The 25,909-nt window shown below is 41.9% G+C and overlaps 1 protein-coding gene across 5 annotated transcripts in view; it reads right to left on the bottom strand.

Moving 5' to 3' along the window:
* The window catches only part of MTUS1 (microtubule associated scaffold protein 1), a 158,770-nt gene that overhangs the window by 91,327 nt on the left and 41,534 nt on the right, over positions 1–25,909 (bottom strand). For all 5 annotated transcript variants that reach the window (XM_027122686.1, XM_027122685.1, XM_027122688.1 and 2 more), the window contains 2 exons: positions 11,874–14,124; positions 6,332–6,527 (listed from right to left, as the gene is read on the bottom strand). In XM_027122686.1, the coding sequence (XP_026978487.1) occupies positions 6,332–6,527; positions 11,874–13,970 (2,293 nt within the window). In that variant the 5' untranslated portion in view covers positions 13,971–14,124. The remainder of the gene's footprint in view (positions 1–6,331; positions 6,528–11,873; positions 14,125–25,909) is intronic.

Below are 25,909 nucleotides of genomic sequence, written 5' to 3'. Positions count from 1 at the left end.
GTTGCAGCAGGCGGGCTCCATAGTTGCGGCTCGCCAGCTCTTTAGTCGTGGCATGCTAACTCTTAGTTGCGGCATGCATGTGGGATCTAGTTCCCAGACCAGGGATCGAACCTGGGCCCCCTGCACTGGGAGCGCGGAGTCTTAACCACTGTGCCACCAGGGAAGTCCCTCACTCTGCTTTCTATTACCAAATACTGGTGTAACTCTTACAAGTTTGTGCCTAAACTATTAGAACTAATCTGCCTCGACCTTCCTTGGGGTTCACCCATCACTTACCCCAACACACAGCCTACTCAAGGCATGTTGACCCTGCCCTCTACCATGTTCCCCCAACACTCCAGGTCTTTCATAAGGCTACATTTGCACCCCAGGGAAAGCCAGCAACCTTCCATGCCTGGCAAACCCCTATGCACACATTCCAAGGCCAGTTCAATGTCACCACCCTTCTCCAGCCTTCCCTTGGGCTGAGTTAGTGGTGTTCCCTTTACTGTGGACACATAGTACTTCATACAAGTTTCCATTCACATCAAGCCAGACAACATTTTACACCTGTTGTGTAAGAGGTACACTGTGCTGAGAGCTGGAAAATATAAAAATAACTAAGACCTGGGCTCTATCCTTATGGATATCTTCCAGATATGGAAGGAAATAATTATAGCACAGTGTAATAAATGCAAAGTATCACAGAGAACAGGACAGTTCAGCTGGGGTTTGAAGAATGAAGAGGTTGCCCTCAAATGGTTTTCTGAAACCACCCGCCTTTCACCTCACCCTCCAACTAGTGAGTGCATTAAAAGGAACTATAAATCATGTTTATGTTCTCAGGATCTAGTAGGCTGCCCAGCACACAGCAGGCGCTCAAAGCATTTCTCGAATGGACAAATAAGACAGACTGCACAGTTTATGAGTCATTCCATATCTGGAACAGTCTTCTCAGAATTACTTGCCAAGTGAGCAGAATTGTATGGAACGCCTGCAAAATGATCAAGAATTCACAGGACGATGTAAATGAGGAAGAAGAGAGAAGACGCTTGTCTCCCAGGTGCCTCTAAGACCCTCCCTGGTTGGCCTCATGCCCAGTCCCTGGCCCGCTGCCCCCGCCCCCCCCCCACAGCAGCTCACTGGTCCTCAGGCTCCACCCCCCACTTCCTCACCTTGATCTTCGCACTTGCTGTTCCCTCCACGATAGCCAAATATTGCCCTCCTTCACCTCCATGTGTTGGCTCAAATGTCACCCTATTTAAAGATCTAACTCCCTTCCCTGCTTTGTTTTTCTCCTTAGCACTTATCTTACACACTAAACATTTTGTCCACGTGTTTGATTTTCCAACCAGAATTTAAGCTCCACAGGGGCAAGAACTTGTCTCTTTTGTGCACCTCTTCATGCCCAGCACTTAGAACAGTTCCCAGCACAAGCAGGCACTCAACAGATCCTTGTTAAATGACGAAGTGAGTGTGTCAGAACTACTGCGTGTACGCAACGGACAGAAGTCAGAAGCGTAGACCCTGGGACCAGGCTGTCGGGCCTGATCCCTGTCTCCACCAATTATTAACTTTGTAACTTTGGGCAAGTTGCTTAAACTTGCAAAACCTCAAAATCCTCATTTGTAGAATGGGACTAATCACAGTACGTATACTTCATGAGTTGTGAGAATTATCCATTCAGAAATCTTAGAACAGCTTTCATTAGCGTTCAAAACACCTTACTAGTATTACTTTTCTTATGGCAAGAAACATTGAGATACGTTCTTTAAAACGTGGTTTAACTACATCCAAATACAGAAACATCTATAAGCAACACATTAAAGTTGGCTTTTAGAAATAGTTATTAGATGATCATTTCTGGGTTTTAATAATTAACTTCTGCAAGCGTGAATACATTTCTCATACTTCCGCTTGCTATCTCTCAAACTCTTGCCTAGAAAGGCCAAAATGATACAAAAGTAAATTGAAATGATTTTAAAATCAATCTAACACTAAATGAACAAGAAATCAGTTCACAAAAACAACTGAGCAGGAAAGAAGAGAAACCTATAAGGGTAGGCAAGTCATTACAGGTTTGGGATGTTTATTTTACTAACCGACAATAAAATGAATTAACAGGAAGGTTTACCCTTTTGAAATGGTCTTCAGTTTTCTTCTAGAGAAACATCTCTTTCATGAGGCCTTTCTTCAGGCTCTGCTATGATCAGATGGGCCCCTGAACATTCTTTTCCTCCAAATCCTAAAGCGCTTAAGGGGCTTTTCCACACCCCTTACAGATCCCTTTGTGCTGCTCCTTGGTTGCTGCAGGAACATGCATTCACCCTCCCCAGGCAGTTTAAAGGAGCCCCAGGGCGGGGGGTTGGGAGGGTATGTTTTGTTCTATTTCCGTAATCCTACCTGGCTCAGGCTGGTCACTGGCAGGTCAATTACATGTGTGTATGAAGGAACACACATATTTATAATCTAAAACCTGGTAAGAACTGGTATTACCTCTGAAAGAGGGTGGCAGGCGCTCTCTGAAGGTGCCTGACTGGATCTCAAAGTATTTCCTAAGCAGTTACTTATTCAGCAGCATGAATCTGCGATGACCATGTAAAATCATTTCCATCATGGTAAATTGGTATCTAACGTTAAGTCAAGAGCTCAACAAGAGAAATGCCACAGTTTCCGAAGTATCCAGCTGAGCGTAAGAACTTGAATTTTTCCAAAACTCACGATCAGACTGAAAGTGTTTCTTTAGACTAATAACGTGAAGGTTACGAGCATGGACTCCAGAGTCCTGTCACCTGGTCTGAAGGTACTACCTCTGCCACTTTCTAGCTGCATAACCTTGACAAATTATTTAACCTCACTGTGATGGCTTCCTCTTCTATAAAGTGCAGATAAGCCTCACAGAACTCTTATGAGGATTAAATGAATTTATAGGTGAAATGATAGAGACAAAGCCTGGAACTCGGTAAGCATTTAATAAGTGTGAGCTTCTATCACTGGCATTATAATTATTATTAGAAATAGTTTTCCTTGCTTACCTCATCTTATTTAATTAAGTGGTTGAAACACATACAGACTCCAAAGAAACAAAGATAGTTTAGATCTGGTTTGTTATAATCACTTATAATCTGGTTTCAGATAAACTTCCAGATTTTTTTTTTTTTTGCGGTACGCGGGCCTCTCACTGTTGTGGCCTCTCCCGTCGCGGAGCACAGGCTCAGGACGCGCAGGCTCAGCGGCCATGGCTCACGGGCCCAGCTGCTCCGCGGCGTGTGGGATCCTCCCGGACCGGGGCACGAACCCGTGTCCCCTGCATTGGCAAGTGGACTCTCAACCACTGCACCACCAGGGAAGCCCCAAACTTCCAGATTTTTTTATGGTACTTTTTTATTTCCAGTTTTAATGAGATGATTGACATACATCACTGTGTAAGTTTAAGGTGTACAGCATAATGATTTGACTTAATGTGTATTGTGAAGTGGATTACCGCAGTAAGTTTAGTTAACATCCATCACCTCATTTAGATGCAATTAGAAAACTTTTTTCCCCTCATAATGAGATTTACTCTTAGGACCTACTTACTCTCTTAACAACTTCCCTATATATTACACAGCAGAGGTAACTACAGTCATCATGCTGTACACTAGAACTGCCAGACTTTGACAAGTGAAATGGAAAAGTGCCATTGGGTTTAATTACAATTCTTTCTCGTATTCATTTCAAAGCTTCAAGAAAATGGCAATTTCAACTCCAGATCTGGTTTTCTACTTAGTTCTCTGAAAGGATTTATTGAAAACCCCAAGTTGGCTGGAACATTTCTGCTGGTTACCTTTCAGGAGACTAACTTTGTATGAGCACAGAGGATATCCATTTGGTTTCAATTTTCTAAGACACAAACACTTCATTGTACAGTAAATGGCAATATGCGCTCAATGATCCAAAAGCACATTGTTTTTGCTTCTTGATTTTGTTCTACTTTTAACTCTGTGACGATTAAGTTTCCTGTTCTCCACGACAAAACACCTCTCAATCTACTGTGAGCGTCCAAACAAGTTAGTTGCTAGTAATATTTTAAAAACATAACACAACATAATCAAGTTAGACTTCCAACCATTAAAATAAAAAAACTCAAATGCAAATCCACAAAATTTCTGTTTACACTGATTTTTTTTTCCATTTATATATGGAAAACCACCAGGTAAGAGATAATTTAGTTTTTAACTTGGATTGAAAACTCTGAATGCATAGCTTAGTTATTAAGCTTATTTATACAGGTTAATAAAAGCTCAATAAATTTCCTGTCTTTTCATTAAGACGAAGCAGACCTAGTTTTCCCTCTTTAAGGCATGGCATTATGTAGCATAAAGTAAAGGGACTTCAAAACTGTGTCACTCCTTGGTGGGATCATCTACATAAAAGAATCCCATCATTTACAATACATCCTGGGTACTGGCCTAATTTCTTAAAAGTGTGCGCTTCAGGTTTTCTGGGATTCGAGCACCATGTGGTCCAGAGAATCACACTAGTAGCAGCCACTACTCAGAAAATTAGGTGAGCTCCAAATTGTCCCTAGAAAGATAAGGACTGCAAAAGCTGACGGAGCCTGACATTCTCCAACCCTCCTACTTCACAGAAGCCCAGGGAGCGGAAACGACTAGCTCATGCAGCTCCCTGAGGCCATGGCGGTGCTAGAACGCAGCGCTTCTAACAACAGGCCAGGATGCCAGCGGCCAGGGCCCTCTGGGCCGCCAAGCCACAGGTGCTGCTGACACCCGAGTAGGAAGGGGCTCCCCGTACTCTGGAAAATCCATAAGCCTTGTATGGCAGCAACAGTAAGAACCAAAGCTTTGATCTCACTTATGCCCCAACTCCCCAAACTGTGGCAACATCCAAAATGAGGATTGTTGCTTCTCCCAATGTCTTCAGTGCCTCTTCTGTTTTCCTCCCAAAGGATGAACACTTCGAGCTGACAAATTCCTCCTTCCCACTCAGTTCCTCTGGGGATGGAAATGGAAATGTGTGCAAATCCCTCTTCCGCCAGCCATACCTCTTCCTGGGTTTGCTCCCCAGGACCCTCAAGACCTTGGTGCACAAGGCCTGATTTATTTAGGCCTGAACCTAAGTAAATCACCCTTAAAACACGTCTGCGTGTTATAAGCTTCTCACACGACAGCTTCGTAACAGGACTGGACAATAAAACCTAAAAATACTAAGGTGTAGACAGGTAAAGAGATCCCCTGAGGATTTAGTTGGTTTTGTTAGTTTCTGCAAAATGTTCTCACATGTGTGAACACATAAGTCTCGAGGCACTTTTTTTTTTTCCCAGACCATTCAACAGCAGTCACTATTTTTATAAGGGAACTTACTTGTAAATCTATCTGACATGCCTTTCATTTGCTCAGTGTTGTACCTGCTCAAACGAGGGGTATTCCCTGCAGTGTTCTGGTCAACTGGAACGGCCAGCAGGCTTTTTGTTTTAGTCCCTATGAAAAGGGCTGCCTTTCCCATTTCCGGTTCTTATTTTAACACAGAGAAATGCAAACCTCTGCCAATTTAGGAAGACATTTAACAGCTACTTTGGAAGCTCTCAGATTTTATAAATCGAACATGACTTTACTACTTCTAATATACAAACCAACATAAATCAAAGTTCGTAGTAGAAAAGTTTAACTTCTTAGTCACCCTCACATCCCTGAAGATTTTATAATACATCTTTCCGTAAAATTCAAGAAAAAAACTAGTCTCTTCATACATGATGTGGGCACATTATGAAACTAGTATATCACACCAGTATTATTAAGCAGTTAACCATCTGTAAAACATTTAAAAGTGAAATGACAGACATTACATGAAATTTTTAAAAATCTTATATGTTCTGGTATAATGTTATAAGTCATCATTGTAGTTATTACTTTAAAATGTATATCTCAGAAATAACTAAAAAAAAAAAGAAAAAAGTGAAATGACTCGTGTATAACCAGTGCCCAATTGTGCGTGTGTGTGTGCGTGTGTGTGTGCGTGTGCGTGTGTGCGTGCGTGTGTGTGTGTGCGTGCGTGTGTGTGCGTGTGCGTGTGTGTGTGTGCGTGCTTCTGAATAGCTCTTACGTTGCTTTATGCACATCTCTCTCTCCCCAACTAGCCTGTACGTTACTCAAGGATCAGGGCTGTGTCTTAGACTTCTTTTTCAGTCTTCCCTGTGCAAAATGCTGGTCCACAAAAGGCTAAATGCTTTACTGACACAATGCATTAGAGCTCTATAACCAAAACCGGTCTCTCTGCTGCCTGATAGGACTAATTTTACATTCAAATAATTCATAAGCTGCTATAAAACACAACTGAATTATTTTATGCTTACCAGAACTGGACACACGCCTTATCCTCTGGGGAGATACGGCTCGATCAGAGTTGAGATTTCTACTGTCACTATTCCGCCTCAAACATGAAGCAGAAGGTCCCACTTTGGCTTTCGGACCAGGTGTTTTCCTCAAAATGGAGCAGTTGGACTTGGCTAGACTCCTACCTGAGATGGTTGCAGTTTTTGAAGCAGAACCCTGTGGAAAAAATAATGAAGGTTTCAGTCCAGATCATACCTTCCCCACACCACCGCCTGGTGCGGTTAGGTATGCAGAAAAACACAATTTCTGTCTAAGCAGATATGCCAGATGGATATTTAGTTTTCATTTTTACTATAAAGAAATTTAAACTCTTCATAGTTTACTCTTTGATTCGTCATGATCTGCCTTTTGTCCCCATCAGGGAAACTGTTCCCAAGGTGACTGATGCCACAAATTAAATTCAAGCTACAGCGTTCAGCCCTTTCCGTAGAGGCCCTCTTCATGGTCTCCAACGCCGAAGATTCCATCATCTTTCTTTGGTTTCTCTCACAGAGCTCTCTCCTGGTTTCCCTTCTATCTGTCTGGTTATTCCATTTCTGGGTCCTGCTCTTCTCTATACCTTCAAATGCTGGTCATCACAAGGGTCCTCAACTTGGCCCTTTCTCACCATACACTCTCCCCACATGATCTTGTCCACTCTTTCCACTGCCACCTAAACACCGCTTTATCCCAAGTCCTCATGTCCAAGCCAACACTCTCTCCCGAGTTCCCCACATATTCAGTTTCTTTCTTCCTCTGCTTCACTTAGCATCCATCAGGCACCTCGACCTAACAATGCTGACAATAATATTATTGTTATTTTTACTGATCAACCTACAGACCTTACAGAATGAAAAATAAGTTTGAAATGCACATATCAATTCATTTAATCCTAATAACCCTACAAGGTTGATACTTTCATCATACTGCATTTCACAGCAGAAGAACATGAAGCAGTTTCTAAAACTCAGATTAATTTTACCCGTCCATCTCAAAACTTAGCTCTTCTCATATTCACCACCATGTGCCCAGGCATCCAACTTACACAATGAAAGCTATTTCTAGGGGCTTCCTTTCTTACCTCCTAAGCCCCTCTGGATGTCATTCTCACCCTTCTCCATCAGCCTCAGTACAGGTTGCATCATTTCTGGGATGCCTGGAACCATATCCAATTCACCTCCCAGTCCGCTGCTAGGGCGATCTCTCTCAAGTCCAAGGAGGCTTCCCTCCGTCTCGCAGATAAAGTCGACTCTTCCAAATAACGCCTTTTGGATGTGGCCGCCCTGCCACCCTCTTCAGCTTGCTCCTTACTGTTCATGGTTCTGCACCCCCAGCTCCCATGATACTCACTACCCTGCGTCCCCTAAATGAGAATGTTTCTTCATCTTTGTACACGTTATTCCTTCCACCCAAAATACCCTTGCATTCATCCTTGATCTTTAAGCTTCAGCTAGTGACTAACATGCTCTCTCCCCTAGAAGCCTTCCCTTCCTTGACAACTCTCCCCATCGCCACCACCCTACTCTGCCATGAGCAGGATAGGGAGTCTATACACACTCCCAACTGAGGACCTAACAGTCCCTTTTTGTTTACCTTCTAATACTACCCACTGTACTAGGCACTAGGTTTGGCCAGGGGCTGTGTCTTTCCTTCTCTAAATCCCAACCATCACTGTCATATAGAGCACAAAGTAGGCACCCAATAAAGGTTCTCATTCTACGTGTAGGAAATGAGAGCCTGAGATGTGCTCAAAGAACAAAGTTCAACACCATAAGCTATAATTTGTATTCTCCCATTAAAGAAAAATTGAGCCTCACAGAGACTAAGTAACTTGCCTGAGGTTATTTTGCCAATGAATGGATGGAGCTACAATGTGAAACCACATCAAACTCCAAAATCGATGCTCCTAACCTGTACGTTGACTATTCCCCACCAGGACCATTCTTTCTTTGCTTAATAAGTCATAAGTGCAGGACTTCCCCGGTGGCGCAGTGGTTAAGAATCCGCCTGCCAATGCAGGGGACACGGGTTCGAGCCCTGGTCCGGGAAGACTCCACATGCCGTGGAGCAACTAAGCCCATGCACCACAACTACTGAGCCTGTGCTCTAGAGCCCACCAGCCACAACTACTGAGCCCACAAGCCACAACTACTGAGGCCCGCGTGCCTAGAGCCCGTGCTCTACAACAAGAGAAGCCACCGCAAGGAGAAGCCCGTGCACCGCAACGAAGAGTAGCCCTGACTCTCCGCAACTAGAGAAAAGCCCACGTGCAGCAACGAAGACCCAATGTAGCCAAAAATAAATAAGTAAATTTATTAAAAAGTCATAAGTGGATATTTCCCTTAGAGATATGTAAAGCCCCATGTTGATGACATACACTAGGTGGATTAAAAACTAAATTAAACAGGGCCATATCCTAAGAGAACACTGGAAAGCAACATAAAATTGGCCAAAAAAAGCAGGCGTTGGACACAAAGATCTTCTCCCTCTACCATAAAACTGGCTAAGGTAATGCCCCAGAAAAACCTTTTAAAAAGTAAACCAAACTTTTAACCAACTTACAAAGTGAATCTTTAACAAATCAGATTTGTTCTGCCTTTCAGAACCAACATTCCATAGAATTTTGAAAGCCTGCAGTTTGTGGAGCAGAAAGGGCCAGGATTCAAGTCAGGGGACCTCAGTTTGAATCTCAATTTTACAACTTACCAGCTATGTGTGTGGGTTAAGTAATCACTTAGGAAGCTTTAAACTGTAGCTAACAAATTTCCTGTTGTTACTGGCAAGAGTAAATGACAATGTATAAAGCACCTGAACATTTCTGAGAAAATTAAATGATATAATATACATAAAGCACCTGAACAAAGGGTTTGACCCAGAGCAGTCATTGAAAAAAATACCCATTTCTTTCCATTTAGATAATTCACCACCCCTTTTATCTAACATACTATCACCAATATATAACCTCTATAACGGGGAGCTATACTCAACCTGCATCAAGTTAAAGTCAAATTCCTTTTCCAACAGAAGCTTTCTGAAGTTTCAGGTAAACCCTGACCAAACAGCTGGGAGGTTGCAGGCAACCTAAGGATTCAGTGAACTCAGGCCTAATTTGTCTCAAGACCAACAGAGCACATCGAAAATGCACATTTCTCCAGCACTGTCTCATCACAGAACCAGGGCAGATTCAGAGCCTCCGGGTGCTGCTGAAATGACTAAGAAACATAGGGATTTGCCTACAACACGACGCAAAGGCTCACTCATTCAACTCTCTACAATAAATACGATGCCTGTGGCCAGTGACGGTTTGCTGGGCCCCTTCCCCATGATACACGGAAATGTGTTAAGAGGTGAATAGTGATATTAGAGGGAATTGCACATGAAACATTATCATGGGGAAAAATGAGTTTTTAATACTCATCAACAAGTGTCAGTACTGAAAATATGGAAATCCTAACTGCAAGGTTCCTAAGATGAAAAGTGCTTCTTCTCCAGTACTGGGGTCCACTTCAATGTGATGATTCTATCACCTTACTTTAGCATCACACCATAAGCCTGAAAGACAGGCTTTCATTCCGCACATGGGAAACAGAAAGCTAAGATGTACTCTCAATGCACATATCAGAAAAAGTTTTAATTTCAAAATTACACAACCAATTGATATGCAAGGCAAATGTTATTTAAAGAAACTTTATGCTAGGTTTTCTGGGAGTTGGAGATCAGTGCACAATAAAAGCCTCCCATAAATCCAGGAGGAATAAATGTACTGTTTTCATGTATATGTATCTATAAACACCAAACTAAGAATGTTGCTTCGAATTACCAGAGGTTGTCATTTAATTTAACAAAGTATCTAATGAAAAATTGTATAAAATGAGTTTCCTAAGTCTGACTTCAAAAGGACTTAAAAATAAAAATCTGAGTTTTGGGGCTTCCCTGGTGGCGCAGTGGTTGGGAGTCTGCCTGCCAATGCAGGGGACGCGGGTTCGGACCCTGGTCTGGGAGGATCCCACATGCCACGGAGCGACTAGGCCCATGAGCCACAACTACTGAGCCTGCGCGTCTGGAGCCTGTGCTCCACAACAAGAGAGGCCGCGATAGTGAGAGGCCCGCGCACCGCGATGAAGAGTGGCCCCCACTTGCCGCAACTAGAGAAAGCCCTCACACAGAAACGAAGACCCAACACAGCAAAAATAAATAAATAAATTAAAGAGCTCTCAGTGGTATAGCATAAAGAGAAGAAAAGCAGGGAGCAGAATAAAAGTTACAGTGAAAGACCATTTATATACTCAATTTAAAAAAAAAAGAAAAAAAATCTGAGTTTTGAAATAATGGACAGTCTCAGTAGCTTAGACATCACTGCGGTGGGCCATTCTTCCTAAAAGGAAGATTTACTATAAATGCCAAAGCATCTCTAAACTGAACTAGCTCAAGAATATCTTCCTAAAAGGACCTAACAATTCCCTATGCACCCTCAAGACACTTAAAACAGCCCTTTAACACTTCACCAAACTACACGTGTCGTTCCTCTCAGACATGAGCCCTCCACACAGATGACTCCCATCTGCCTTCCTACCCTGGCACCGAACTCCACTCCTGGCCCAGAGGACAGACGCCCAGGAAAAGCCTATGTGGGGCTGGAGATGCATGCAAGCCCCACTGCCGAAACAGCACTGAGGATGAACACACAAAGCCCAGAGCAGTCTCCCAAATGCTTCCAACACTCAGAAAGCTAGTTTCTTCAAGCTAGAGTCAAAACTATATCCATGCTGGAAAAAAAAAAAAAATCTTTGAACTGCATGTGAATTCTTGTTTAAATGGAACCCCCAAACATCTGCCAGGTACTGTATAAAACATACTACCTTTTCACTATACATGAATAAAATAGGTTTTATTTTAGTACCGGGAATCAATACATTAGGACTGCAAGAGACCTCAGACATCTACTAGCCAATCCTTTCACCACTGTGTCTCAAAAGGTTACTTGCCCAGAGTCACCTTAGCTAATCAGAGGCATAATCCAGAATCCTCCTGTTCACAGGACAGGGCTCCACTACCTGGGGCAGCTTCCTCAACAGGAGACCAGGAATTATTTTTATGTTGATACTGTTTACCAGCACTGCCTAGCCATTTCTCAAATGTGGCCCAATACATCTGTAAGTTCATAAACAAAACGTTTATTTTTTCATAAATATAAAATATAATCAGATATTTAACTTCAAATAACTAATTACACTAAAATATTAAAGTAACCTGTTCTTTCAGCTGACTATTAAAAGGGATGTTGATACTCAATACAAAATACTGGACTTGAGGTTTTTTGGGTTTTTTTTTTCGATATGCAGGTAACCAATTAACATTCTAAAATGTACTGACAAGACACAGAATTACTGAATAACATAGCAATACCTGAAAGCAAATCTGCACACCTAGTTCAGCAACATTACTGACTAGTAGTGGATAAGCAATTGCTAATACATCTCTCCGTTTCCACCATTTCCTGAAGCGGGTAAAAATTTCACTTACCAAAAACAGAGAACCATAGTCAAAGGTCTCATTCATAATTTCCTTTTTTAGCTCTTGTTTTGCCATCGGTGTCCCATTTTCTTTTTCACCCTTGTTTTCAGGGCTAATCCTATCGATGTTGGAAGTATAGGGCATTTGCAAACATTCTGTGCTTTCCATTTTAATAGGGAGTTCACCTTTGATCTTCTGAAAAACGGCAGCCAAGGACCCAGTCTCACATGCTGAATTGGAAGAACTTGCTTTGTCAACATCTTCCTGATTCGATTTCACGGCAGATGTTGTTCTTACAACTTTGTGTGAAGCATTTTTAGAATGAGTTGTAACATGCACAGCCTGGCTCGTAATGAGTTTATTAAATTGCTGCTTATGTGTCTTGTTATTTAGGATTTCTGCTTTTGTGTCCGCATTCAAGTCAGACGTTGGTGTTTTTCTCAAAGCTGTCGACGGTCTTGAGGAAGACACAGATGAGGGTGATGAGGCCCCAGTTAACTGAGGTCGGGGTGCAGCCTTTGATAGAGCAGGGTCCTTGGACGGTAGCACTGGTCTGGATACAACTTTTGCTTTGACATTCTTGAAGTTTGGTCTTGGGTAACTTATAATTTCAGTTTTTCTAACTTTGCTGCCTAGGGGGCTATTCGTTTTGGTGGTTGATTTTCCTAGATTAGGTTTAGACATGTTCATCGGTGCCCCCTTCAAGTTTGGTAAACGTCTAAGCTCTCGATTACTCTTCTGCACTGTACTCCATTTCTCCGTCGCTTCAATAGGTGAGAGAGAAAAGGTTGCATTTGTGGGTTCTAGGACTGGCGTGGACATGCAAACTATGTTATTTGTACTAATGACCATATCATCTGCATCCCAAGTCAGTTCAAATGATGAAGCCACCTTTTGTCCCGGCGGGCTATTCGGTATCAATTCTATGGTATGATTTCGGGTTCCCAAATCCTTTTCATTAGAGGCAATTGGTGTGTCTCTAGCCACAGTGACTTGATGTTCTGGGTCCAGCACTTGGGTTTTGCTTTTATCAAAAGCTGGCACCAGTAAAGGGCATTCATCATCTATAAGACAATTGGACACTGTTTCTCTTACATTTTGGCCCATTTCCTTTTGCCCATATGAGCTCTGTGAATGTCTCTCACTATTTGGTTCATCTTTAGATGAACAAAAGAACTCTTGTAATACAGACCCACTGGGAACATCCATGCCATCAGAAACTGGTGTTAGAGCTTGTATCTCCTTTTCTCCGCCTAGTCTTTGCTGTGCCCCATCTGGGTACTCACTGGTGACCTTTCCCGAAGAACAGTGACAGTGATTTTCAGTATCTGGAAGAACCACATCAGTTTGCATCACCATGTCAGAAAATGCTGTGTAAGTTGTGTCTTGGGCCTGTGATGCTGTAGCTTGAGGGTTTTCGAAGCTGTCTCTATCATAACTCATTTCTCTCACATATATCTTATCAGAATGGGAAGATGGAGGAACGCAACAGGATGAAGATGTATTTCTACTTCTCAAGCTGGTTGGCTGCAGGCTTGCAGTGGTAGGCAAAGACTGACTCTTTCCAGTGGTGTCATGTGTTATGAAGGTACAGTTAACATTATCCACTTTCATGTCAAATGTCTGGTTTAGCACCAAGGCAGTAGGGTTTCCTGTACAGTTCAAATCATCATCGTTAGGATTCCACACAAAAGGCAGAGATGTCTCAACGCTCTGGTCCTGAAATGATTCTAGGGAATGACAACTGTTACGCAAATCTTTGGGTTCCTCTGTATTTACAACATGTGCAAAAGACAGACATGTGGAATCCTTGTGCATATCTAACATCTCCTTACTAACAAAATCACTTGAAGACTTTTGGTGTTCAAGTACTTCAACACACCGAGGGTTTAAAGAAATATTTTCACCAAAGGCCACAGCAGAGTTGGTTTCATAATCAACCACCATGTCATCTGGGTTGGCAGAATTCCAACTCACATTATTGGTTGAAGAGTTTTGGGTACATGGTGATTTTTGGTTGTATGCATATGTGTTTCCATTTTTATCACTGATAAATAAGGACTGCAGTTCATCTTCTGTCTTGTCATCTGAATTATCATCATTCATCCTGAAATATTAACTTTAAACCTCTGCCATTTTATTTCTTCTTTAAAACTTTTAAATGAGAGGGAAGGAAAATGTGTCCATCTCCTAAGTTTTTCAGCACAGTTGAAAGTTTCTTAGTCTAAGCTGTCTTGAACTTGAAATGATTTGTTGTTCCCTGGAAGAAATAAAATGTTTCACTCAAGTAAATATTAGAAAATTAACAAGTCATCACTTGATTAATTTCAATTGCTTTCTTTTTACATTTAAAGAACCTACAACTATGGACAAGGGTGATTAAGATATTAGCTAAAGAATCACCCTCTTTTCAAACATTCTTTTTCATTTGAGGAAACGGGCAGAATGGGCTGCTAAAACTGCCCCCCGCATCTGAGATGCCTCTGCCCTCACTCACCATAATAGAGAAGGAGGCTAAATCTGACAATAGCCTTTCCTTCTTTTTGGTTGACAGAGTGACTACTGGTCCTAATTTATCTAGGACGGTCCCAATTTATGCCTGTTGTCCCAACATAATTAGAAATAATGCCCTTTTCATTTTCAGAAAAGTCCCCTATTGTTTCCATGAAGAATGATTTCCAGACAGATTAAGCAGGCACAGCACATAAGCTAAAGATCAATGAAGATTTAGGGCCCTAGCGTTTCTCTTCCCCATTTTCACTGCCTTTCTCAAACACACTCCATTTCAAAGCTGAAAAAAAGAAAAGCTGTTGATTCTTCAGAGTTAAAGTGATATTCTATTGAAAGTACCTAAAAATGTTGAACAGAGTTCCTGTACGACACAGCAATTCTCCACTTAGGTATCTACTAAAATGAAAGGAATACAACCAAAAATTTGTACACCAATGTACATGGTTCGGTCCGCCCTACGGGCCACCAAGAAAAAAAGATGTACATGATTTGTAATAGAAGCATTATTCATAACAGCCGCAAAGTGGAAGCAACCCAAATGTCCATTAACTGGTAAACAGATAACAAAATGTTGGGTACCCATACAACGGAATATATTTTTCAGCAAGAGAAACGAATGGAGTATTGATGCATGCTACAACATGGATACAACGTTATGACTTAAAATATAAATAAAAGAATATTATAAGCAAAAGTAAAAGAATATATAAGTAAAAGAAGTCAGTCACAAAAGACTACATATTATGGGATACTATTTACATGAAATGTCCAGAATAGGCAAATCTATAGAAAGCAGATGGGTGGTTCTCTAGGGCTGAGAAGGGGTGCGAGGGAAGGGAATGAGGAGTGACTGCTGATTGGAATGTGTTTATTTTGAGGGTAATAAAAATGCTCTAAGGGTTATGATTATGGTGATGGTTGCACAGAGCTGTAAATATACTAAAACTATTGAATTGTACACTTTTAAAAAATCATTAAAAACAACCCATGAGGGGCTTCCCTGGTGGCGCAGTGGTTGAGAATCTGCCTGCCAATGCAGGGGACACGGGTTCGAGCCCTGGTCTGGGAGGATCCCACATGCCGCGGAGCAACTGGGCCCGTGAGCCACAACTACTGAGCCTGCGCGTCTGGAGCCTGTGCTCCGCAACAAGAGAGGCCGCGATAGTGAAAGACCCGTGCACCGCTATGAAGAGTGGCCCCCGCTTGCTGCAACTGGAGAAAGCCCTCGCACAGAAACTAAGACCCAACAGAGCAAAAATAAATAAATTTAAAAATTCACGACATTTGTCAATATTAAAAAAAAAAACCCACGAAAGCTTTCAAATCCAAGGATTTTTGCAAAAAACTAAAATTTTATTACTCTTTTGATTATACTGAAGTGCTTAAGGAAGGCCCACATATTCAAGCTAGGACTGCAAATACCTCATATAGATATACATTCGCTTGAACTGACTTTCTAATCTTGGTATTTAATGCCAACCAGGTATCATGGTTCTGTTCTGAAGAAATAAAATATCCATGAGGAAAAAAATGACATTCTGTAACCTAGAAATTTGTAAATTAAGAGTAGATCTCATTTTTCTATTTTGCAATCTTTTCTCTGTATTCAAACATACTTCAGTGACCTAAATACAATGAGGAGAATAGGAACGATAGAAGAACTGAAAGGATCAGTATCTTTGCTAAGAGTGCTCCTGATTTCCAGCCATGCATCCTGAAACCAGCTTCTACCAGGGGCAAGAAGAAAGGCTGCAATGTTTATGTCAGCAGCACGCAGGCACACGCATACAAGAGATTCTGATCCCAAAATAAGTGCTATAGGATTTGTATGCCGGTAGAAAATTTAAAGTAGTCTCTTTTTCCCCACCATAGCTCTTTAGGTAATAAAGAAATCACTGAAATAACAGATTTTGGCTAGCACCTTAATAAAATTTTTTATGAAACACAAATTATATTTTTAATCCTCGGGTATAAAACAGGTTAGAGCTAAATGTTTAAATCAGGAAGTCCATTTATTCATTTTTTGGAGTTACGTGGGGGGCGTAGAATTTCACAAAGCATGAAATATGCTACACCTTTATGTTTCCATAAGGCCAATACTCATTTACGAGATCCTGGGATAAACAGATAGGAGCACTGCAAACAGAAGCATTTAACATAAGTCATAGAAGTTATTTGCCTGGATAAAGAGAGTCATTAAATTCAACTGATGGAGCTTTACTTCCTGAGCTCCCTCTTTCAAAGTGTACAAAATATGATTTTAAGAAAACTGAAAAAAGTAAAGAAAATGGTTCGTATGTCAAAGCACCTCAAGTTATTTTTTAAATAAATGTATAATAGGATAATTTACACCACCAGTTCCATGTCCTTCTATGTTTAGGTTGTTTCTAGATTTATTTATTATTAAATATTATTTATTTATAAACAGCACTGCACTAAATATCTTTGCAATCTTTGACTACCTCTGATTGTTGCCTTTGGAAAAACTTCCTGGAAATAAAAGCATTACTGAGTCAAATGATGATTTTTGAAGGCCCTTAAAATAGTTTGTCAAATCATTAATAGAATAAAAAGGCAGGATTATTAACAATGTATGTATTAATAAACGTATATAACCTGAGTTTTCTTTTAAAGCTTGTGCATTTTGTTCAGCGTTGTCTCCCAAGAACTTTCCCAAGCTACTGTAATAGAAAAACATTTCTAACAACTGTGAAATTCCACTAAAGTTAAGGTTAAATGTTTTAGATTTATAAGTCAGTAGATTGGGACTTCCCCGGTGGTCCAGTTAAGAATCCGCCTTCCAATGCAGGGGATGCAGGTTCGACCCCTGGTCCGGGAACTAAGATCCCACATGCCACGGGGCAAACTAAGCCCGCGCACCACAACCAAAGAGCCCGTGTGCCACAACTAAGACCCGATGCAGCCAAATAAATAAAAATAAATTTAAAAAATTTTTTAAAATAATTCAGTAGATTACAAAGAGTAATAGGAAAGTAAAGAAGCCATTAGCCTTCATACGACTGCTTAGCACCCTTGTGTTTATAATTTTTTTAAATTCACACATCCAAGAAAAAAAAAATCCCAAACTCGGTGAGCAAAGCTAACGACAACAAAAAAAACCCCCACAAAAACAAAATGTATTCTGAAGAAATACTTAAGGAGAATTTTGCTATGAAATAAATTTACTGAAGTCTCTTCTACTTTTGTAGATAAGAGTAAAGAATTAGAGGTACAGAGATTTGGATACCAAACAAATTCTGAAGTTAAGCTTATCAGTTCCAGGATTAGTTGGAAGATCAACCTCAACATTCACTAAGGAAAAAAAAATAGCTTCAAGTCTCCATCTCATCGCTACAGACAAAGCCATGGGCAGGAAAGGGATGACCAGGCTTCCCTCAGGAATTTTGTCAAACAAATTAAAAGTTAGCCTTGTTGTCTTATGGCCAATCTCACTCCTTTCCTGATATAAGAATAGTACCTAAATTTCTACCACTTGCTGGACTCATATTCTTTGACTTAATCTCACCTGACCCATGATGCAATGTCTTTATATTTCTATGATTACAATGTAATTTGTAAAGCCTTCAAAGTTACTATCTTGGGAACGTTTTTTACTAAAGCAAAATCAAAGATGTTTTAAAAAGAGAAAAGGTTGGACTAAATCATTCTCACCTAAAGGGTTAATTTCTCAAGTTGTCGTTCAGTAGCATTATCTATCAGAACAAAGTAGAATGATTAAATTTCCTTTTTAAGAGAGCCATTTGGGAAAATAAAGAGATCTTTTTCAGAGAACAATTTGTACGAGAGAGAACAATTTCCCTACTTATTAAGATGTGGGAATATGAGAGGGTAGCTCCTCTTGAATAAAAAGATTAGCAGAATATGTATTTCTATAATGATGTGTAAGGTTAAAAACTGATAGATATGCACTAAAAGAAATGGTCAATGAAAAGCACTACTAGTGCAAGATTTGAGCTATTTCAACACCTTTGGGAAAAAATAAGGTTAGTTTCTAAATCTTAGCTTAAGAATGATTGTTCCCCACAGATTAAAATCCATTATCATATAATTGAATACATTAACATTGTCATTAATACTGAAAGACATTTTAGAGATCCAATTCAAATTTCCTCATTTTACAAATGAGGAAACCACTTCTAAGAAATAAACTCCATGGCTGGACCAAATTAGTTGCTAATGGCAGCTTACTGTTAGATTATACAATAGTTATGTGCCTTATTTGTCAACTGAACTATAAACCCACTAGAGGCTTACACCATCAGTAGGTATTTTCTACATCTTCCTATTACATGCAATGTCTAACACAGTAATTTGAACTTAACACAGCTAAACTTGCTATCCCATATGCTAATTATGAAATAAAAGAATTTGTTTCAAGTCACATTTCTCTGAAGCCATAAACAACTTTAATTTTACTCCTTATTTGTGTCCATATATGGCATACCAGTTGTATAATACAATTATAACTTACAGCTTTAAATCAAAGAATCATGTCAGTCGTCTTAAGTTTTTAAGAACTCACTAATCACAACCGTTGTTCAGCTCTCGAGGCTTTAAAACCCAAAATATTACCTAATCTTCAATGTACTGTAAAACAAAAAGACACATGCACAATACCTAAACTACAAATTTTATTCTAAAGTCAAAAACAAAGCAGTTGAACAAAAAGTCACCGGCATGTGTTACTAGTATATTCATAAAGTTCTACCTCCTGTTAAAACCATTCAAGGTGGCTAATAATTTTACCCCTTAAGCCTCATCATATTACTTTTTTCACAATTCAGGGTTAAAGTCCTAAATTAGCTCCAGCAACCTACCTTTTGACAAACTCAACTTCCTCAAGCACTGAGCTTAGTAAAGTACATCTTACACCTAGGAACAAAGTACTGGCACAAGCATACCTACTCACTGGTTTCCTAAGAGCATAATGATTTCCAGTGAAGCCATTTAAGTAGGGGGAAATCTAGAGTTGGTTTAATGAATTTATAAATGAAGGCTATGGACGTTCCACAACAAAGTTGAACTTTAAATCATTTACAAAACAAGTACAAATCAACTGGCTGCTTCTGAAAAAAATGCAGATTGAGTCAGTAGGTCATGGGTGGCGCCTGAGATTCTGCATTTCTATCCAGCTCCCTGGTGATGCTGAAGCTTTCGGTCCATGGACCATCCCTGGAGTAGCAAGGATGTAGCAGAGAACTCTGAGAAAAGATTGCCCACCTAGCCAACTAGATCAACACAGTAACTGTACTGTCAGAGCTAGTTACCCTCACATCCAACTTTATAATATGTTCTCTAACTGGAAACAGACGTCCCTTACTTTTGAACCCTTAATTTATGCTTTTGCACTTTCCTCTCAGATAGCTAATACTCCCTCTATGGAAAATAACTGAAAATTTTTATAGTCATGGAAGATGTTGCTTCTAAATCCTACTTGAGTTTATTCCTTCCATGTGGAGGGAGTTCAGTGAGTGTAACATTCCTGCCTTTTTTCTGTCCTTTCACTCACTCCATCCAGAAGCAAGAAAGTGACTTAAATGGATTCTGTAAATTCAGGAAGAACTAGCTGGGCAAGGACTAGGATAAGGTGAGGGTACCATTTGCCTTGGGCACTAAATATAAGACAGTCTCAGTAACAGTCCCCCCGGAGCCTGAGGCAAGGGAAAAGTCAGTAATACTGACCCTGTCTCTCCTTTAAATTTTTGAGATTTTATTCATCGTGGATTTTTTTTACATGAATTCTGATTTTTAAAAATAGTGATCGGGGCTTCCCTGGTGGCGCAGTGGTTGAGAGTCCGCCTGCCGATGCAGGGGACACGGGTTCGTGCCCTGGTCCGGGAGGATCCCTCTGGCCGCAGAGCGGCTGGGCCCGTGAGCCATGGCCACTGAGCCTGCGCATCCGGAGCCTGTGCTCCGCTACGGGAGAGGCCACAGCAGTGAGAGGCCCACGTACCGCAAAAAAAAAAAAAAAAAAAAACAGTGATCGAGGTAAACAACATTTAAAGCACTAAGGTTTTGCTGGCCTCACTCTCCCATAGTGACCCGTGGGGAAGTGTCTCTCAAACGCAGTTCTGTTCCTCAAACTCACTTTCATCTGTAACTGATCTATAATTACAGCTGAAATTCTATAATTATAGTCTGTAATTATAATTCATCTACAATCATCTATCCACCTTACTCTGTTTCTTATTTCTCAAATGGTTCATAACCAGAGAGGGGAGGAAGGCAAGAATAATACCCAAGAATCAACAGCCCATCCTGACCACGTGTCGGCCACACTCTGGAACAAAGTCCAGGAGGCCAGGCCCCTGAGAGCCAGACATTTACCTTCAGTTGCTGAATCGGGGGGGCGGGGGGGGACCACAGAATCCCCCAGGAAGAGCTACCATTGCTGCGGCAACCCAAGGAAGCTCGGGGGCTTTGGGCTGCGGCTCTGCACCCACCACTGCAGGAGGACGTGCACACTGTAACCGCCAGCTCTGCCACTGTGAAGAGCAGTCGCCGGAACAAGGTAGTATTTACTGGGCCCCTCAAAGCTGTAAATATGTTACACTAGGCAACAGACCATGAGAAACAAACAAGGGGTAAAGTGTGCAGGAACAAAACACACGTGGGGTAACTGGGGCTTCTACCGTGGCCAAGGTGGACGTGCTTAGGTTCAAGGCATCGGCCAGAGGTTCGCACTGGTGGCTCGCAGCCTGTATCCCGTAATCCAGCTCACTTTTTCAGCTGGGATGTTGGTTTTAAAATAACACAGAGTGGGGGAGAGGCGTTAAGCCTAAGACCATACATTCTTTTGAGCTGAGTGGGAAACTCCAGCTCACAGCAGCACCGTCCTTGGGTGAGTGGCTGTCTCCATGGAAGGGGTCTGCCCAGGTCTGCAGCCTGAGGAAAACGAGGCCTGGGACGCACATCTGCAGCAAAGCCACTTGAGTCTCGGCACCAGGGCAGGCTGTTACCAGGCCGCCTTCCTGTGCAAGGCGCACAGCTGCACCTTGAACCACCCCTGGCAGGCGTGTGCAGAAAGCAGAGGCTTCGGAGGGCACAGCAAGGCAGCAGCAGGCCGACCAGCAGCTCGGGTGAGGCTCAACTACAACCGTAGGGAAGAGTCGCAACAGGCCCTTTCAGACACTGGTGGTCCACGGAGTACACTCACGGCTTTAGAATGGCAAAGCAGAAGGTTCCTGTGTGTTCCTGTGTTCCTAGAATGTTTCCAGCTTTCAACTGTTAACAACAGATCTGGTAGGTGATACAAATTATCCCGAATTCCACTCTGTATTCAAAGACGAGGGGGGGCGGAAAGTGGATGTGGTGAGCTGGAATCCACATGGCTTTTCCACAGCCTCAAGTCACACCCCCCCAAAACAAAGTGTTTCCAATTAGCACTTGATTGGATAATTAAATACTAGGGGTAAGTCTTCCCTAAGACTCAGGCTTCTTAGATTTAAGTAAATCCAGAGAAAGAGACAGTAGAAATAGCTCTATGGCACAAACGTGAAAATGACTGCTTGTAAGAGAGGGAAAGGTGTATCCTAGACCGGGCCTCCAGGTGCAGCACGATGACCTTTGGAAACACGGAAAACTGTTTTAGAAACTACTGTTCAGATATAACATTCCCTGCATTACTATTTCAGGGTTAGGGGATTGGGCTGTTTTCAAAATGTGGTAGTTTGGGAAGAGCGAGGAAAATAGGAAACAAGATAGTTCTGTGCCCGCCGGTGTGCTCGTCACACACTGGCTGCTGAATCAGCACAATTTTGCAGTAATGACACCTCTTCCCGTGAAGCGGCCCAGACTGTGGCCGCCGAGAGAACATGAACTCCGCCTAGGTTTCAAGATCACTCTAGCCTGACAGGACCAGACTAAGACACCAGTAAGGATGCCTACTGAAACTTAATTCTGGCCTTTTCACTCGAAGTCTGCAGAAAGTCAGCTCCAGAAGGGCAGGATTTTTTCCCCTCCTCTGGTCTGGTTTATTTTCCAAAATATCGCCAACACTTGGAAGAGTACACAGAGTGGTTTCTTAATAAACAGTTGTTGAATTAGTGAATGTATGAAAGAGCCAAGAGAATTTGATTTTGGACTTTAACATATCTGGATTTTCACTTGCAAGGTTAGGCAGTCCTACAATTTTCCCCTGGGAACATGACAGTGGTAGAGGTTTATGTTTATATTTAGGCATCACTATGTTATTGGCAACTTAACTTTGTCATTGGATCTCATTGTACTTTGTGGGACAACACGGCTGTATATCATCTGAGATCACAACGAGGAAAGTAAAATTAAGCCCTGGGCACAGAGTGGCCAGAGTTGATATAATTAACGCACCCGTCAGAGCCTTCAAACTGTCACCTGCCCAGACGTACTAGGAAAGTACCCAAAGGGACAGCGCTTTCACTGGGGAGCAGCCCCCTGAAGGTATGAGCGAGGCACTGGTTAACCATGGGCTAACTTCTAAGTTCAAGACCAGAAGCAGGGATGCCGGGGGTGAAGCTGCTTGCCGTCCCTCATGGCTCCTTTCATGTGGGAGCCCCATTAGTCTATGCTTCTTGGCTTCAATCTGACCCTTTACTGTCATCCTGCCCCGAGGAAGTACAGGACCATATCCGTCTAGGGAAATGGGGAAGAGCAGACAGGGCAGGCTTGGCTGACGTCTGCCCACTGTCTTCTGAGAGTGTGTCAGCCTGCGGGGAGCACAGGACCCCACACTTCAGGAGCAGCCCGGCCATGACTAGGAGAACCGAATTCTGGGGTGGGCTGTTAGGAGCCCTCTTTGTCTCCCACCCTGGAAAGCAGCCTCCCAGGAGCCTTTAACAGGGATGATTTGATCGCTCAAAGGCCAGTTATCTTACTCTGTCATACTTCTCCATTGGTCCAAAACCCAGATCAAGAACAGGGGTGTTACTTATTGGACACTTCAGTGAATGTTACATAGTTTTATTTTTCTTTAATTCCTAGCTTAAATCTGACTTCTAGAAGTCCACGTTTTAGAACTGTGGTAAAATATGTGTAAGATTTATCATTCTTAATTGTACAGTTATACGGCATTAAGTAGACTCACAGGACTGTGCAAACATCACCACCACCCCTCTCCAGAATTTTTTCATCTTTCCCAACCGAAACTCTGTATCCATTAAACACTAACTCCCCATTCTCCTCTCCCACCCCTGGCAACCACGGTTCTCCTCTCTGCCTCTATGAATTTGGCTACTCTGGGGACCTCATATAAGAGGAATCACACGGTATTTGCCTGTGTCTGGCTTATTTCACTCAGCACAATGTCTTCAGGATTCATCCCTGTTACAGCGTGTGTCAAAATTCCCTTCCTTTTTAAGGCTGAATAATATTCCATTGTACTTATAGGCCACATTTTATTTATCCAGGCATCCACTGATGGACACTTGGGTTGCTTCCACCCTTTGGCTACTGTGGACAATGTTGCTATGAACATGGTGTACAGATATCTCTTCTCTGAGACCCTGCTTGCAGTTCTATTGGGTATATACGAAGTGGAATTGCTGCATCCTACGGTAACCCTATGTTTCATTTTTTTGAGGAATTATAAAATCGTTTTCCACAACATCTGTACCATTTCACATTATCAGCAATGCACAGACTTCCGATTTACATCTTCAATGCTTGTTACTTGTATTCATTTTTTTAAAATATGTAATAGCCATCCCGTTGGGTGTGAAGTGATATAGTGGCTTTGAATTGCACTGCATTTGCCTAACGACTCGTAATTTTGAGCACCTTTTCACACGCATATTGGTCATTTGTATACCTTCTTTAGAGAAATGTCTATTCAAGTCCTTTGTCCATTTTTTAATTGGTATTTTTGATATTGCTGTTGTTGAGTTAGTCCACTTTTTAAAATCATATGATTTAGGAGAATATTTTCTACTTCTCTGGGAAGCATGACTGACTTAGTATGCTGCAGCGGGTACATTTTTAAACTCCTGTTACAGGATGAACTGTGTGTCTCAAAAAGATATGCTGAAGTCCTCACGCCCAGTACTTATGAGTGGGCTTTATTAGGAAATAGGGTCTTCACAAATGTAATCAAGTTAAGGTTAAAGTCATTAGGGTGGGCCTTAATTCAACATGACTAGTGTCCTTATAAGAGAAGGAACACACAGAGAAAGAGAAACGCCATGTAAAGACACAGGGAGACATAGGGAGACCCAGGGAGAAGACAGCCATGTGAGTGGCCATGTGAAAACAGAGGCAGAGACTGCAGTCATGCTGAATGAACAAGCAGGGCTACCCAGAGCTAGGAAGAGGCAAGGAAGCATCCTCCCGCAAAAGCTTCAGAGCAAGCACGGCCCTGCTGACACCCTGAATTCGGATTTCTAGCATTCAGAACCATGAGAATAAATGTCTGTTGTTTTAAGCCAACCAGTTTGTGTCGCTTTGTTACAGACTAGTACAACTCCCTTCTAGAAAATCAGTGCATCGTTCAAGTCCTTTTACAGATTGGTTGTTTGGAATTCAGAACACAGGTTCCATTATTAAGAAAAACACACACACATAAACAATGATTAGGTTCCCAGGCAGCCTATCGATGACACTGTAACCCATAATGGAGCGCGAGTATTGCCCAATAGTTCTGCTGTTTCCCCCAGAATTATGGGAAATGCAGCCAGCATTGCACATGGGGCCCTGAATATGAGCAACACATACCCTTTGCCATAGCCACAGGATATGGGTATAAAGAACTATACCTTCTCTCTTCTCTTTAACGGGCAGTGGAGACGCTAAGGACTCTTCACCCACCCAAAGAGAGTGATTTCGTGCTCTCTGTTGCCCAGATGGTGTCAGGGTCTCTGTCCTTGCTGTCCTCCCCCATGCCTGTACCCCAGGCGCACAGGCAGTGACAAGAAAGATTAGATTCCCTCCAGAGGTTTCTCTCCCTACTTGTAAAGGCAGCAAAAGTTTAAACAGTCCTTCATTTCAAGGATGAGTAGCAGTGAAGAAAAAAAAAATTATTTGAGGTAAAGATCTTGGTTTTAATCCAAAAGTATCTTTACCTTGAGGTGAAGCCTACCCAGGTAGCAGCTAACAGTTCAAGTGCTTAGCACTATTAGAAACAATGGAAAGAGGACATTTCCTGGCGGTCCAGTGGTTAGGACTCTGTGCTTCCACTGCAGGGGGCACAGGTTCAATCCCTGGTCGGGGACTAAGATCCCATAAGCAGTGTAGGATGGCCAAAAAAAAAAAAAAAAGTGGAAAGAGATTTACCTTTTTATTATAAATATGATGGTAGCTTGAAAACTTAAACACTACAGGGGTAAAGACCATGGAGCATAAAGACCTGCTCTATAACCCAAAACTGACGGGGTCAGTTTTGCTACAAAAATAAACAACCCAGAATGTCAGTCAGTGGTTTAACACAAACGTCCAGGGTGTGGGAAGGGAGCTCTGCTCATATCCACCGTCAGCCAGGGATCCAGGCTGACTGAGGCTTCGTCTCAGGAAAAACTGCCACAACCACCAGACACTAGGAAAGAACC

Source organism: Aethalodelphis obliquidens, unplaced genomic scaffold, assembly GCF_003676395.1.
Source record: "Aethalodelphis obliquidens isolate GAN/ISIS:26980383/991018 unplaced genomic scaffold, ASM367639v1 scaffold25, whole genome shotgun sequence".
NCBI classification, from domain to species: domain Eukaryota; kingdom Metazoa; phylum Chordata; class Mammalia; order Artiodactyla; family Delphinidae; genus Aethalodelphis; species Aethalodelphis obliquidens.
This window is presented reverse-complemented; position numbering and strand designations above follow the sequence as displayed.